This window comes from Oncorhynchus kisutch, linkage group LG25 (genome assembly GCF_002021735.2).
Source record: "Oncorhynchus kisutch isolate 150728-3 linkage group LG25, Okis_V2, whole genome shotgun sequence".
Classification (NCBI taxonomy): domain Eukaryota; kingdom Metazoa; phylum Chordata; class Actinopteri; order Salmoniformes; family Salmonidae; genus Oncorhynchus; species Oncorhynchus kisutch.
Genome location: NC_034198.2, coordinates 34,979,904 through 34,995,931, shown reverse-complemented (window position 1 = coordinate 34,995,931; position 16,028 = coordinate 34,979,904). Strand labels below are relative to the sequence as shown.

Genomic DNA, 16,028 nt, shown 5'->3' with positions numbered 1-16,028 from the left:
CCAGTGGCTCAGAAGTTGACATACACTCAATTGGTATTTGGTAGCATTGCCGTTAAATAGTTTAACTTGGGTCAAATGTTTGGGGTAGCCTTCCACAAGCTTCCCACAATAAATTGGGTGAATTTTGGCCCATTCCTCCTGACAGCTGGTGTAACTGAGTCAGGTTTGTAGGCCTCCTTGCTCGCACACGCTTTTCAGTTCTGCCTACAGATTTTCTATAGGATTGAGGTCAGGGCTTTGTGATGGCCACTCCAATACCTTGACTTTGTTGTCCTTAAGCCATTTGCCACAACTTTGGAAGTATGCTTGGGGTCATTGTTAATTTGGAAGACCCATTTGTGACCAAGCTTTAACTTCCTGACTGATGTCTTGAGATGTTGCTTCAATATATCCACATAATTTTCCTTTTCTCATGATGCCATTTATTTTGTGAAGTGCACCAGTCCCTCCTGCAGCAAAGCACCACCACAACATGAGGCTGCCACCCCCGTGCTTCACGGTTGGGATGGTGTTCTTCAGCTTGCAAGCCTCCCCCTTTTTCCTCCAAACATAACGATGGTCATTATGGCCAAATAGTTCTATTTTTGTTTCATCAGACCAGAGGACATTTCTCCAAAATGTACGATCTTTGTCCCCATGTGCAGTTGCAAACTGTAGTCTGGCTTTTTTATGCCAGTTTTGGAGCAGTGGCTTCTCCCTTGCTGAGCGGCCTTTCAGGTCATGTCAATATAGGACATGTTTTACTGTGGATATAGATACTTTCGTACCTGTTTCCTCCAGCATCTTCACAAGGTCCTTTGCTGTTGTTCTGGGATTGATTTGCACTTTTCGCACCAAAGTACATTCATCTCTAGGAGACGGAACGCGTCTCCTTCCTGAGCGGGATGATGGCTGCGTGGTCCCATGGTGTTTATACTTGCATACTATTGTTTGTACAGATGAACGTGGTACCTTCAGGTGTTTGGAAATTGGTCTACCATTTTTTGGCTGATTTCTTTTGATTTTCCCATGATGTCAAGCAAAGAGGCACTGAGTTTGAAGGTAGACCTTGAAATACATCCACAGGTACACCTCCAATTGACTCAAATTATGTCAATTAGCCTATCAGAAGCTTCTAAAACCATTACATAATTTTCTGGAATTTTCCAAGCTGTTTAAAGGCACAGTCAACTTAGTGTATGTAAACTTCTGACCCACTGGAATTGTGATACAGTGAATTATAAGTTAAATTGTCACGACTTCCACCGAAGGTAGTTCCTCTCCCTCTCCGGGCGGCACTCGGAGGTCGGCGTCGCTGGTCTACTAGCCATCACTAGCCATCACTAGCCATGACCGATCCCTTTTTCCTCTTCTGTTTGTTTTGTCTTTGGTTCTTTTCACACCTGGTTTCATTTGCCTTAATTTCTGTGTGTATATATTTACCTTGTTGCCTGCCTAGGTTTGTGCGGGATTATTATTTTTGTGTGATGTAGCTCTGTGAGGTTATGCCCTATTTCTTGTTTTCACGGATTTAATAAGAGTGTGTTATTGTCAGAGCTTTGTTTGTTCCTCCGTGCGTTTGTATGGGTTATCTGTTGTCGAGGGCGTTTTACCTTTTTGATTGTGCCATACCTGTGTTGGTGGAGTTGCCAATTAAAGTACGCTTCTCTGCTCTCCTGCGCCTGACTCCTTCACCTACCTCCTAACGCAACATTATCACAGAAATAATCTGTCTGTAAAAAATTGTTGGAGAAATTCCTTGTGTCATGCTCAAAGTAGATGTCCTAACCGACTTGTCAAAACTATAATTTGTTAACAAGAAATGTGTCAGCTTGCAGGTGCCCGGCCCGCCACAAGGAGTCGTTAGAGCACGATGAGACAAGGACATCCCCTATTGAAACCCCGCCTCATGGGTTTCAATAGGAATTATGTATCACTTTGCAAGGCTTTGAAATGTGACTTTCAGTCCTGATGTGGCCTGTAAACCAGGAGTTTCCTACCACTTTGTTAGGATATAACTAGGCCCTGAAAGAAAGCTCTTACGATATATGAAATGTACTGTCATAAAAAATATGCAAATAAGGATGGTAGAATCATTCATGGAGGGTTCTAGAAACAACTCTTCATAAAGGGTTCTAGGTAGAACCCTCTGCAAAGTGTTCTACCTAGCACCAAAAAGGGTTCTCATCTGGGAACAAATGGAAGAACCCTAAATGGATCTACTTAGCACCCTTTTTTCAACGAGTGTACATACCAGTGACCATGATAATGTAATGGAGATTGCTCATGAAGAGTGATGAATGACTTTGTCTCTCTCTTTCCTCGTCTCTGTACCCGTCCCTGTCTCTCTTGCTGTATCTGTCCCATTTCCTGTCTCTGTGTCTGTCTCTGTGTCTGTTAGGATGAATGGTGCCGTAACCAAGGGTTATGAGGAGGATGTAGGTAATAGAACGTCGGTGTACATTCACACCGCCCACGCCATCACCGAGTCTCCTTATCTATTCCAGAAATATGGCTACCACAATGCACCTCATGACGAGGTAGGTTACCACAGTCCTTCTGTTGTATTAGACCACAGCAACATTTTTAAAGGCCCAGAGCATTAAAAAGCTAGATTGTCCTGGTAGTTTGGTGATATCTATATGATTGATTATATTGATTATATGATTTATATGAGTTGGAAATAACTCTGAAATTGTGGAAATTATGAAAATGCCCTTTTTGTGTAAGAGCCTTAAATTTCAGCCTCTTCAAGTGGGATGGAAATGGGATACCTAGTCAGTTGCATAACTGAATGCATTCAACCAAAATGAGGGGGGGGGGTTGTTGTTAGGGGTTAACTGCCTTGCTCAAGGGTAGAAAGGCTTGGGGATTCGAACCAGTGACCTTTCAGTTACTGGCTCAACACTCTTAACCAATAGGCTACCTGCCACAGAGTGTTTGGCCCCGCCGCATGAAGTCACAAAGTGATCTGATTATAATAGATCAGTGAACGTTCATATGCATATATCCTAGTTCTGGTAGTGGTCCCGCCCAAAAGCAAGAGAGATTGTTCGGATGGAAGACAGTCATCTGATTTGGCTTCGATCAGCAGCAACCATTCATAAAGTAAATGTCGAGTTATTTTTCTATTATAAGTAAAGGACATGCTATTCATGGTTTGCATGCTTCTTCACATTTTTTTTAACGTTCTCTTGAGGATTGACGCCCGAATAAACTTTCTGATGGAGATTTAGTCTAAAGTGCATTATAGTGACATGGAAAAATGATGATATTTAAATTTGACAATAAACGGGAGCTAGTAAAAATATTTCTGGAAAATGTATTCTGATAAATTCTAAATAAATGATTGAATTGACGCGTCATTCAGGGCAGGTGGCGCAGAGCCTGTTTGGTGCCTGCTTTGCATGTTATTTTGGAATTAATACGTGTCACATATCAGTTTGCTAACAATGTAAAAACCTATTACCATTGAGTTAATAAAGCTGCATACAAATGGTCTGTTTTTTGCTTTCTTGAGTAAGGCAGCTCCAAAATGCATGCATTTCAGCCTAGCTCAGTGCTTTCTGTGGTGGTGGGGCAGCCAGGGGAAAATACGGAATGTAGGGGTTGGTAATGTTTTCTAGTTGTGCCGTGATTGGCTCAGTGTTCTCTCACTCATGGGGACACTATGTCACCGCAAAATCTATGGATAGAGCTCAAAAATTCAAGCCCCTTGGGTGCTGCCGTAGACTTACATTAGAAGTGCCCATCCAAGAAGGCTCAAGGTCATTGGCCACAGATAAAATGACATCAAATCACGTTTTATCTACAGTAGCTTTGATTGGACTGATACTTTCATAATCTTAGCTAGCAAGCTAGACATCATGCATCAAGTCGGCAATCTGCTGGCAAATCCTTTTAATCCTTGTCATATGAAGAGAAATTATAGATTAAATGCATCTGTGCTCATCGGCCACTGTACATGAACATTACACAACAAGTTGGAAATCGCAAATTCAACAATGAGTGCTAAGGCGCCACTGCAGCCCGGGTTCAATCCCAGGCGTGTCATAGCCGGCTGTGACCGGGAGACCCATGAGGCGGCGTACAATTGGCCCAGCTTCACCCGGATTAGGTTTGGCCGGCCGGGATGTCCTTCTCTCATTGTGCTCTAACAACTCCTTGTGGCGGGCCGGGCACCTGCAAGCTGACATTAGTCGTCATTTCAACAGTGTTTCCTCTGACACATTGATGCGTCTGGCTCCCGGGTTAGGGCCTCTGCCCTGTAGATAATCATGCCATGCTGCCCTGAATAGATGGCAGGCAGGGGGTGGGCTCCAATCAGGGCTGTATGTAAATATATAAACATTTGTATACCTACGCCCACACAGCCGGACTGAGCAATTCAGTGGCCCAAGGAGGCAAAGGGAATTAAATCATATACATGTTATTTTTTTTGTTATATAAAAATAAAAAGTGATTTATTAGACAAAGTGATGATTTTAAAATATAATAAAAGACTGCATGTGGGCTGTAAGAGTCATGACAGATGGTATTGTGTTCTCACACATGCAGCCACACACACACACACACACACACTTTGCTGACTGCTTAGTGTCTCTGTTCTGTGCAGGGTATAAAGTATGTGCTGATTCCAGAGGGTCTGAGGGATTTCCAGTGGCTACAGGGTCTATTTGGGAAGACACTAGTCTCTAAAGGACCCTACAAGGACAGACAGTAAGCCTGTGACGTGGATAGTCTCACACGCACACACACTATTTGCCCCCCCCCCCCACACACACACACACACACATACACACTCACTCCCTCTACACTGCTCAGTGTTGTCTCTGCTGTCTTATCTGCAGGCCGTGGAAGGACTACTCAGGACAGTTTGATGAGACCCGCTTCTATGTTCTTCACCCTGACTTTCTCAGATACATCCGCAAAAGGTATAGCAAAGTGTCTAATAATAATAATAATTTGGTGGGTGCTAATATTTGTCCTAATGTGTTGTCCAATAGGTGTTGTATGACAGGAGAGAAGGTTAGCACTCCCCTTGACAAGGATGGAAAAAGCCCTAGTCTACCGGCCTTCAACACACATATGGTTAAGGCACTTCGTGGCATCTTGAATGTGGTCCATTCTGGCTTAGTTGGTAGAGCACAGTATTTGCAACGCGATAATTGTGGGTTCGAATCCAGCTGGAACCACACATTTGAAAGTGTATGCACACATGACTGTAAATGGCTTTGGATAAAGTTGTCTGCTAAATGGCATATTTTATATTTAAGAAGACACACATGGGGCATTTCCCATAGAAATGACTAGTCAAGTTAGCTTAGCAAGGTCATATCGCCAAGCTAGCTACGTAGAACCCTGTGATCACATTCAGTGCTTGCAGTGCAGGAGTCGCTTCCAAGTGACTTCTGAAATGAAACTGTGCACGTGTGCTCCTCATCTGTAGGTTCATGTGGTCCCAAGAGATGAAGAGTTCATTGTGGTCTATATTCAGACCTACTAACGGAGCATTCACACTCTTCCTGGCCCTGCACACCTGTGACATGGTGAGTCTGTACGCCACGAACACACACAATGGAGGAGACATTAATGTGATCACCATTGAATTATTTGATGGCCTTATGTGGGTTCGATTCCAGTTGGAACCACCCATACGAAGTGTGTGCACGCATGGCTGCAAATCGTTTGGATAAAGTTGTCTGCTTAAATGGCATATATTATATTTAAGAAGACACACAACATGGGGTAGTGTACCATAGAAATGACTAGGTACATTAGCTCTTTATTGAACTTGGGGGCTACAGTCTACATATAGGTCACATGGTGTCATCGGAGATCCTCTTCTCTCTCCCTCTTTCCCCTCTCAGGTGGATGCGTATGGATTTATCACAGAGGACCACGATAAATATCCCAACTACTATGTTGAGAGGAACTCTAAAACCAAAGTCATCTTCTACTCTAATCACGACTACAACCTAGAGATTAAGACCTGGAAGAAACTACATGACACCAAGATCATCCGGCTTTATCAGAGACAGGAGGACCCAGGGGGTAAGACAGGCAAAGCAAAACGACCATAAAACCCTGTCTGTCTGTAGAGGTGGACAAAGATACATCAAAATGTGTCTGTTACAAAATACCCTAAAGAACAATTGCAATGGGGAAATGTAAGATCAATAACGTTCATATTTAGTTGTGTGGTTAACACAATGTTAGCCAATTGATATATTGTTCCTTTCTGTAATATACATGATTTCCAGTGTTCTGTTTGTGAATCTCGAGTTGATGGTGGTCACTAGACTCCATGCTGTATGTTATGGATTAAACTCATAATAGTCAACCCAGGGACTGTGGTTGAAAATTAGCCGGCTGGCTAAACCTGCACTTTCACTGAAACGTTGATTATTAATGTGCACTATCCTTGTAATTTTTTTTAAATAAAAATAAATAAAAAAATAATTGTTGATAGTGACTGACGCCAGACTGGAGGTACAAGGACTCAAGACACACTGATTAGTATTGTATTGTGTGAAACACTGTGATTATGAAGCAGCTGGCAAAGCCACTACGTTTTGTTCTCATTTCCTATTTCTATGGTCTTCCAAGTCTTGTCTTTCGAAAATGGTGGCCGTGAAGCTTGCCACGGTACAAGCGCTGATTCTATGTCTCTCACTTTTGTCCGTGTTATTTGTACGGAGGTCTAAATATTTACACAAATACAGTCGTTTGGAACTACTAAGCATCAGGGAGAAATCGTATAAGTGTTTCTGATCCACAACATGGTTCTTTACCTGTGGAATTGACTAACAACGTACCTGGTCACTGCCTACAGGTGAGAATACACCCGGACATGGAAGGTGAGCTGGCCCCCTCTGCCTGCCTTGCTACTATCGAATGTCCGATCACAAAATGGATGAACTCCTGCTTTTGATCCGAACTAAGAGATTACGGGGAATGCTTTGCCATCTGCCTGACTGAGACATGGCCGGACCAATCTTTTATTTATTTTTTATTTTTTACCCCAAATGGTAGTTAGTCTTGGACCTTCGCTGCCACTTCCTTATGGACTCGGGATAGGCAAAGGTCGAGAGCCATGCGTCCTCCGAAACACGACCCTGCCAAGCCACACTGCTTCTTGACACACTGCTGGCTTAACCCAGAAGCCAGCCGCACCAATGTGTCGGAGGAAACACCGTCCAGCTGGCAACTAAAGTCAGCTTGCAGGCGCCCTGCCCGCCACAAGGAGTCGCAAGAGCGCGATGGGACAATAAACAAAGTTCAAATGCCAAGACTCAGAGATCACTGAGTGCTTTTGAAATCTGTAGCCTATCTCTGCTGCGCTGTATCAGCACAATGGACAACGCCCTACAGCAAGGCCATTTTGGTAATGCATACAGGCTACAAGATAGATTGGGAAATTCACCTATTACAAACAACCTATGTGAATGCAGTTGCACACACAACCGTCTTACCAAAATAATGCAAATAAAATGCTGAAAGTAGTAGCCTAGTTATTTTTGCAAACAAAAATACTGAACTGCAGTTTGGCTTAGAATACCGACACAACCATGAATTGGAATGAATGAATGCAAACAGAACAAAACCGGGGATCCAAATAACCAAAACAGCCTATTAAATGAATGTTTTTGGACAAAAATCCTGCGGGCGGCTAGGGTAGGATTCTAGGCTAACCTGGGCTGGCTCCTCTGTTCCAAGATTATCAGAAAAAGTTGGAGGAGGAGCGAACTTAACTTTTCATTGTAACCTTTCGGCTATTTTTATATAGGGACATAAAACAAAAACTGATGGGGCTCAAGTTTGAACTGAAGGGGCTAAGCCCTCTTTAGCCCCCTCGTGGAGCCTGGTCCGGGTATACTTGTTATCGGCAGGGAAGTTTGTCAGGATCAAAATACATATGAAATTAGCAAAACCCAGTTAAAAAGTTTGAGGAAAACACGCCATAGGATGGTTGTATTTTTCAGCAGGACAATTACACAAATTGTAATGCCAAAGACACACCAGAATTGCTTTCCAGGAGGTGTTGAGTGTGAATATTGCTGTCCATCAATGATTCCTAACCAAATTTACTGAGCTTGAGAGATTTTGACAAAAACAATGGCTACACTATACTGTATGTTTTCCTAAGTGTTGTGAAAAATTGGTAGAATGTTATTCAAAATGATTCACAGCTGAAATGGCTGCCAAGGTGTTCGCAGCAAGTATTAACTCTGGGGTGTGAAGACATATTCAATCAAGACATTTCATTTTTTTTATTTTATTTATTTAACTAGGCAAGTCAGGTAAGAACAAATTCTTATTTACAATGACGGCCTACCAAAAGGCAAAATGCCTTCTGCAGGGATGGGCACTTGGATTAAAATTAAAATATAGGACAAAACACACATCACAACAATGTGTTGAGACGTCACTACAGATCCTGGTTTGATTCGGCCGGCTGTATCACAATCGGCCGTGATTGGGAGTCACATAGGGCGGCGCAAAATTGGCCCAGCGTCGTCCGGGTTAGGCCAGGGTAGGCCATCATTGTAAATAATATTTTTTTCTTAACTGACCTGCCTAGTTAAATAAAGGTTAAATAAAAAACATAAAGAGAGACCTAAGACAACAACAACATATGACAACACAGCCTAGTAGCAATAAAACATGACAACAACATTGTAGCAACACAACTTGGCAGGAGAACAACATTGTAGCAGCACAAAACATGGCACAAACATTATAGGGCAAAGACAACACAAAGGGCAAGAAGGTAGAGACAACAATACATTAGGTGAAGCAGCCACAACTGTCAGTAAGAAAGTCTATGATTGAATCTTTGAATGAAGAGATGGAGATAAAACTGTCCAGTGTTTTTTTGCGGCTTGTTCCAGTCGCTAGCTGCAGCGAACTGAAAAGACACAGGGATCAAATCAAAAACCAAATCAAATTTCACGTGTGTGCTTTGGAGACCTTTAACAGAATGTGACTGGCAGAACGGATGTTGTATGTGGAGGATAAGGGCTGCAGTAGGTATCTCAGATAGTGGGAACTAAGCACTGTACGTACAGTGCAGAGGTTACTTGTACTTTTTATGGGCCATCAATACCCGGGATCAGTAGTAATGATGCTTTCAAGACAACTGGGAACTCTGAAAAATATGAGGTCAAATCATGACATTAGTGATCTTCAGGTAGGAAAGACGGAGCTCCAGAAAGTGGCCCGAGTTCCCGAATTGAAATTCCAAGGCTACGGTCCAAACATTTAAAAGACACACCCTCGTCCATTTACCCTCGCCTTATGGGGAATCCCCGTCACCACCTTGGAGGGCGGTCCAAATGATTAGCCAAGCAAGGGAAGTTTGCAATGTAAGCCCCTCAGCCCTCGTATTTAGTCGGCTTTGCGAGTGTACAATTATGTTCACTCCGGGGCTGAAACTCCCCATAATTCAATTCACGACGATTATACATATGCTAAGAAAAGTCTGCAAAAACTTAAACAACATCAATGGAGACGTCAACATACAAGTGTAAGTAAAAACAAATGCAAATAAGTTAGAAATTGTGCTACTAATGCACATGACGGCATTTTACATGTCTGTAAAAGTAAATATGTTTGAATATATTTAGGAAATTGTAGCAATAAAACAGTTCCAGCCAGGCAGGCTAACATTAGTTAGCTAATTCATTTGCTAGCTATCATACAGTAGGCGTATATTAATAATTATATATTTAATATAAGTAGATATGCACTGCAAGGCATATAAAGCACCCACATGCTACCACCGGTGGCTGAAAACACAATCATCGGGGGATGAATGAGTGATGAATTTCCGGCCAGGGGCTTTTAAAAATCATTCCTTCCTCCCTCGCCCCTTTCCCTGCAGACGTCATGATACATCATCAGAAGTGTCCACTTAATTTGAGGGCTGAGGGGATAGGGTGTGTCTTTTAAGTGTTTGGATGGAAAGTCAGATGACCGTTCAAAACAAATGTTCCAGTCTGAGATTTGTTCCGAGTTCCCAGTTGTCCTGAACGCAGCATCAGTAATTGCCGGTGGACAGTTACACGCCCTGCGACTGCCTCGCTGTGCTACCTTCTACTACCACTGTGTGTCGCAATGGTTCATTTTCTCCGTGAGCCACTGTTGGTAGCTGTACTGTAGGATTTGGACTGGGCATGGATTAATGTCAAGCTTCTTTCTACAGACTTTTCCAGTACACGAAAAACGGACTCTTGGCGGCAGTAAGAAATCCATCACCGCCCATTCAACAGCCTCGATTTACGTTTTTTTTATTACTTAAACAAAATCACTTTTTGGGGTTCTCATACACTTACACCGATGTTTTTATTCTTGCTTTTACAGTCGCTAAGAATATATTTGGTTGTGATCTTTGCAAAATAGTTATTTTGGATGCATCATTTGTAAGGTAGAATGCTAATGCTCATTGCTATAGGCTGTAGCTAATGCTAGCCACTGGTTTAAGTATAATGCAGTTGAATTGCGATGATGATACACCCATTATATTAAGCAGGACATTCATACGTGCCTTAAAATTGAATTACATTCCAAAACGAGTGTGAAATTAGGATTTTTTTTTTACCGGCGTTCTATAAGCACTCCCCCTTGTTCTGCCACTAATTTGCCCGCATCGCCCTCCTGCGCCAATGTTTGCAAACACAGAAAGGTGTTAATGAAAGTCGATTTTTCAGCATGAGCGCTGTTGTCGCTTTCAGGTGTTTTCATGCTTTGCTTTAAAAATAGTATATCTTATTATTTCACTTTTAACTTTTTTTTTTGGGGGGGGGGGTTAATATCATGCATTGTACATTACATCACATTTACATTATTACTTTTTATTTTAGCCTACTTGGTAAATATTTTCTACTTCATGAACTGCAAATGTTGGTTACGGGCTTGTATGTAAGCATTTCACAGTAAAGTCTACACTTGTTGGTTTCGGCGCATGTGGCAAATAAAGTTTGATTTCAAGTTTTCCATCATAGTACAAGCACATACTGTACCTTCTTTGGTACAAGTCTCTCGGAGCGACCAGGCTAAACTGCTGTTCTCATGCCCGTGTATGTGTCTTTCTACCTATTCCTAGTAATAAGTAATACACCACCACAGTTTGAGCCATGATTGTGATGTACCTGTCGGTATTGAAGTTGTGCATTCCTCTTTGGCAAAGTAATATTTCAAGTTTGGGAAGTGTTTTTGAGCTGTGGATGTATGTGGGTCTAAACTGCGCATGCCTATTTGCCAAATCGGTCTCTGTTTTTGTGAAATGCAGACTACTCTTATAAAGTAAAAAAAAAAAAACGTTTAATTTCGTTCAGCAGGTTTTTTAAAATTTGTAAACTGTGAAGCGCCATTGCTGTAACAATCAGGAAGTAGTGTATGCTATATTACCCAGAGTCCCCATCGCATGTGTATATGTTAACAGTATTTGATTTTTTTATCGTAATTTCACCCAAAATATTTACATATAGAGTTACATGAACATGGTAGTAGACGCCTTATTTATGCGTCTATATCCACACGTTATTGTTGTGCGCAACAATATTAATCCGTTACCGGGAATGATAATGCCGCGAATCTAGATGGTTTCACCCCCTTTACATCGATAGTACACTCTGGTTTCTCTTCAGATCGCATAAATCTTTCGCCTTTTACTAAAGATTTCCGTGGAGAGGAACATTATGAGTATCAACTAATTTTTTGATGCCCGGCTTCACGGCTGGGCTTCCTACACTTGTATAAATATAATCGTGATGCACGAGACTTAAGAAGTTCGTCATGCTTGTAATTAGAGACGTTGGACACTACATGCAATACGTTGTATTGGAGATGTGTTCAACGTGCAGTTTCATTCAGAGTTTATCTACCTAAAGAAATATGTGATTTGGAACACTTGATTAAGTAGCCAGAACGCTAGAGACATATAGTTGCTGAAAGTTATGTCTTGCTATATTTATTGCTAAGCCCACTATGAGCGTGTGCTGCCACTGTCTTGATTAGCACGGCGTTTTATTTGTTTAAAAAAAATCATATCATTTTATTTAACCTTTATTTAGCTAGGCAAGTGAGTTACGAACAAATTATTATTTTACAATGACGGCCTACCAAAAGGCAAAAGCTGGTTTAGAAACTCAAATTTTATTTGTCACATACACATGGTTAGCAGATGCTAGTGCGAGTGTAGCGAAATGCATTGAGGAACGCTGTCTTGCTGCTGTCCTCTGGATATCGGTTTTCACTAGTTACCATAGCCACAAAGGGAAAATTGTCTGTATCATGAAAATGAATGACAATCCAAATTATTTTTGGGGTCTTAATTTAAGGTTAGACCTCTGGGTCTAGGGCTCGCTTGTGTGTCTGCTTGCTCCTCCAGTTGTCCTTCCTCCCTTCTACAGACCCAGATCTTGACCCAGCACCTGCAGCGGCCCTAGTTCCCGGTTCTTGTTTACATCCACAGGTACACCTCCAATTGACTCAAATGATGTCAGTTAGCCTATCAGAAGCTTCTAAAGCCATGACATCCTTTTCTGGAATTTCCCAAGCTGTTTAAAGGCACAGTCAACCTAGTGTATGTAAACTTCTGACCCACTGGAATTGTGATACAGTGAATGATAAGTGAAATAATCTGTCAGTAAACAATTGTTGGAAAAATTACTAGAGTAGATGTCCTAACCGACTTGCCAAAACTGTAGTTTGTTAAAAATAAATTTGTGGAGTGGTTGGAAAAACGAGTTTTAATGACTCCAAACTAAGTGCATGTAAACTTCTGACTTCAACTGTATCTTTTTTACATTGTTTGCAAACTCCTGAGTGGCACAGTGGTCTGAGGCACTGCATCTCAGTGCTAGAGGTGTCACTACAGACTCTGGTTTGATCACAGACTGTATCAAACAGCCCCACCTGCCCTGAATGACAAGTCACCACTGGTTACTAAAGTGAGGATTCACCTGCTTCAGATAATTATTTTGTAACTTATCTGCAGAAAAACGTTTTGTGCCCATAAAGCCGTAGTTAGCAGTGTGCATATTTGGGAGCCAAATAAACGTCACTTTCTCCCGATGTGATTCGGTTTCTGATGTTAATTAAATGATCCGCTCAAAAATAGCCGTTCATTTGCAAATGACCCATCACTATTTATACATTGTAGCTGGTGTTGGAGACAAGCAGCTGCATTGGTAATTTCAAAGCAAACTGATCTTAATGTAATGAAAAGTCATTGGAACGTTGGAAATGTAGCTAACAAAAAAAAAATTAAATTGTATTTAAACTTTTGATGCAAATCTTCTAGACTGTGGGACTCTTGTACCGGCTATAGTGTGAGTGTGGACTGTGGCCGGTGTCGTGGCTGAATCAGAATTAGTTAGGTAACATTGATAAATAAGATGTAAATAAAACATAATAATGCTTATGTGAGATATGTCATTAGAATGTCTTCTTTTGGATAAAAAGAAGACAGTCAGGCTTGTCTTCATATGTCAATGTATCTGTTAAACCATGTGATGCTATGAAGAATATCAGAAGGGGAGGAGGACAGAATGGAGGCTTGTCTTCTTATGGGAAGGTGTCTGTAACTATTGTATGTCCCCTCTGAGGTTGCCCTTATCTTGATTTAGTAAATGACCTAAGAGGCTCACTGTCTTTTCTGATCTTGTCCAGGAGGGGGTGTATTTGAGATGGGAGTATCTAGAATTGACAATTGATATTTGCCATTGGATGAGGTAATGGTTTGGTACTATGTTGTACCAAGAACGAGATAAGAACTTTGTTTAGGAGACCAAACTGAACGATAATGCTATCTGGCTATGGGATACTCCTCTTTCAAGTAAAAGGCACTTTGTGAAGTTCCTATTATCTGTGGTTTGTCATGTCGACTAGGGGGTGGATCTTTGCTATAAAAGATCTCAGTTGCCATTTTGTAAACACTCTCAGAGAATTCATTTATAGACACTGAATTGATCTGAGAGTCAAACAGGGCTATGGTGAAGCTCATATAATTAAAGATGGACTTTATAATATAACTCTGACTTGTGTGTGTGGTTTGCTCTCTCAATGTTTAGTAATACAGGAAATTACCACGACACCGGGCCCAGTGGGTGGTTGTAGTGAGGTGTAGCCCTTCTCATAGCCCTTCTCTGATTAGGCAGCAGAGGGCACACATCAGCACAACATATTACCCTCTACTGGAAATCCTGGTGCTGCCAGTGCCAACAATCTGTTTTCTCTTCATATGGAATAAATCTTTCGCCTTTTACTTAAGATTTCCATGAACAGGAACCACTGGAGGCTGGTGGGAGGCGCTATAGGAGGACGGGATTTCAAGCTTTTACTGCTAACCTACAAAGCATTACATGGGCTTGCTCCTACCTATCTTTCCGATTTGGTCCTTCAGTACATACCTACACGTAGGCTATGGTCACAAGATGCAGGCCTCCTTACTGTTCCGAGAATTTCTAAGCAAACAGCTGGAGGTAGGGCTTTCTCCTATAGAGCTCAGAGTTGGTCTCGACCGTTAAGTCTTTATTGAAGACTCATCTCTTCAGTAGGTCCTATGATTGACTGTGTAGTCTGGCCCAGGGGTGTGAAGGTGAACGGAAAGGCACTGGAGCGACGAACCACCCTTGCTGTCTCTGCCTGGCCGGTTCCCCTCTCTCCACTGGGATTCTCTGCCTCTAACCCTATTACAGGAGTGATGCGTCACTTGAGTGGGTTGAGTCACTGACGTGATCTTCCTGTCCGGGTTGGTGCCCCCCTCGGGTTCGTGCAGTGGGGGAGATCTTTGTGGGCTATACTTGGCCTTGTCTAAGTTGGTGGTTGAAGATATCCCTCTAGTGGTGTGGGGGCTGTGCTTTGGCAAAGTGGGTGGGGTTATATACTGCCTGTTTGTCCCTGTCCGGGGGTATCGTAGGACAGGGCCACAGTCTGTCTCAGCCTCCAGTATTTATGCTGCAATAATTTGTGTCGGGAGGCTAGGGACAGTCTGTTATATCTGGAGTATTTCTCATGTCTCATCCGGTGTCCTGTGTGAATTTAAGTATGCTCCCTCTATTTCTCTCTTTTTCTCGCTTTCACTCGCTCACTCTTTCCCTTTCTCCTTCTCTCTCTCTCTTTCCTTCACAGGACCTGAGCCTTAGGTCCATGCCTCAGGACTACCTGGCCTGATGACTCCTTGCTGTCCCCAGTCCACCTGGTCATGCTGCTGCTCCAGTTTCAACTGTTCTGCCTGCAGCTATGGAACCCTGACCCGTTCACTGGACGTGCTACCTTGTGCCAGACCTGGTGTTTTGGACCCTCTCTCTACCGTACCTGCTGTCTCTAACTCTGAATGATCAGCTATGAAAAGCCAACTTATATTTACTCCTTAGGTGCTGACCTGTCAGGTCATCTATGAACGTTTGAACATCTTGGCCATGTTCTGTTATTATCTCCACCCGGCACAGCCAGAAGAAGACTGGCCACCCCTCTCTAGGTTTCTTCCTAGGTTCCAGGGAGTTTTTCCTAGCCACCGTGCTTCTTCATCTGCATTGCTTGCTGTTTGGGGTTTTAGGCTGGGTTTCTGTACAGCACATTGTGACATCGGCTGATGTAAAATGGGCTTTATAAATACATTTATTGATACATTTATTGATTGATTGATTGATGGGCTCAATGTAATGGCTGGAATGGAATCCATGAAACGGTATCAAACAGATCAAACATATGGAAACCACGTTTTACCCCATTCCACCTATTCCATTCCAGCCATTCCAATGAGCCCGTCCTCCTATAGCTCATCCCACCAGCCTCCTCTGAGAGGAACATTATGAGTATCAGCAACAAAAAATGTCTTCCTATATGCCTCTATCTTAATATTTATTTCATTATCAGTGGAAGCTCCTCAGGGGAGGAAGGCGAGGACCGTCCTCCTCAGTGAATTTCATAAAATAAAAAAACATTTACCATTTTTAAAAAAGTTATCCTTTTTAGATAAGACTATAGTAAATACACTACATGACCAAAAGTATGTGGACAACTGCTCGTCGAACCTCTCA

At 42.2% G+C, this 16,028-nt stretch overlaps 1 protein-coding gene, 2 non-coding genes and 1 pseudogene across 3 annotated transcripts in view; all 4 read left to right on the top strand.

Moving 5' to 3' along the window:
• LOC109888866 (alpha-N-acetylgalactosaminide alpha-2,6-sialyltransferase 1-like) overlaps nt 1-6,438 on the top strand; it is a 28,849-nt gene extending 22,411 nt beyond the window's left edge. The window contains exons 5-9 of the mRNA XM_031805059.1: nt 2,381-2,519; nt 4,595-4,698; nt 4,830-4,913; nt 5,429-5,528; nt 5,850-6,438. Of these exons, the coding sequence (XP_031660919.1) occupies nt 2,381-2,519; nt 4,595-4,698; nt 4,830-4,913; nt 5,429-5,528; nt 5,850-6,062 (640 nt within the window). The 3' untranslated portion in view covers nt 6,063-6,438. The remainder of the gene's footprint in view (nt 1-2,380; nt 2,520-4,594; nt 4,699-4,829; nt 4,914-5,428; nt 5,529-5,849) is intronic.
• On the top strand, nt 4,986-5,113 carry LOC116357534 (U6atac minor spliceosomal RNA). The gene has a single exon (XR_004205555.1). It is a non-coding gene; the product is annotated as a U6atac minor spliceosomal RNA (small nuclear RNA).
• A 5,172-nt stretch (nt 6,439-11,610) lies between the features above and the next one.
• Nucleotides 11,611-11,726, top strand: LOC116357572 (U5 spliceosomal RNA). Its single transcript, XR_004205573.1, has one exon. It is a non-coding gene; the product is annotated as a U5 spliceosomal RNA (small nuclear RNA).
• Nucleotides 11,727-14,212: 2,486 nt separating this feature from the next.
• LOC116357528 (uncharacterized) lies at nt 14,213-14,283 on the top strand (annotated as a pseudogene).
• The last annotated feature ends 1,745 nt before the right edge of the window (nt 14,284-16,028 follow it).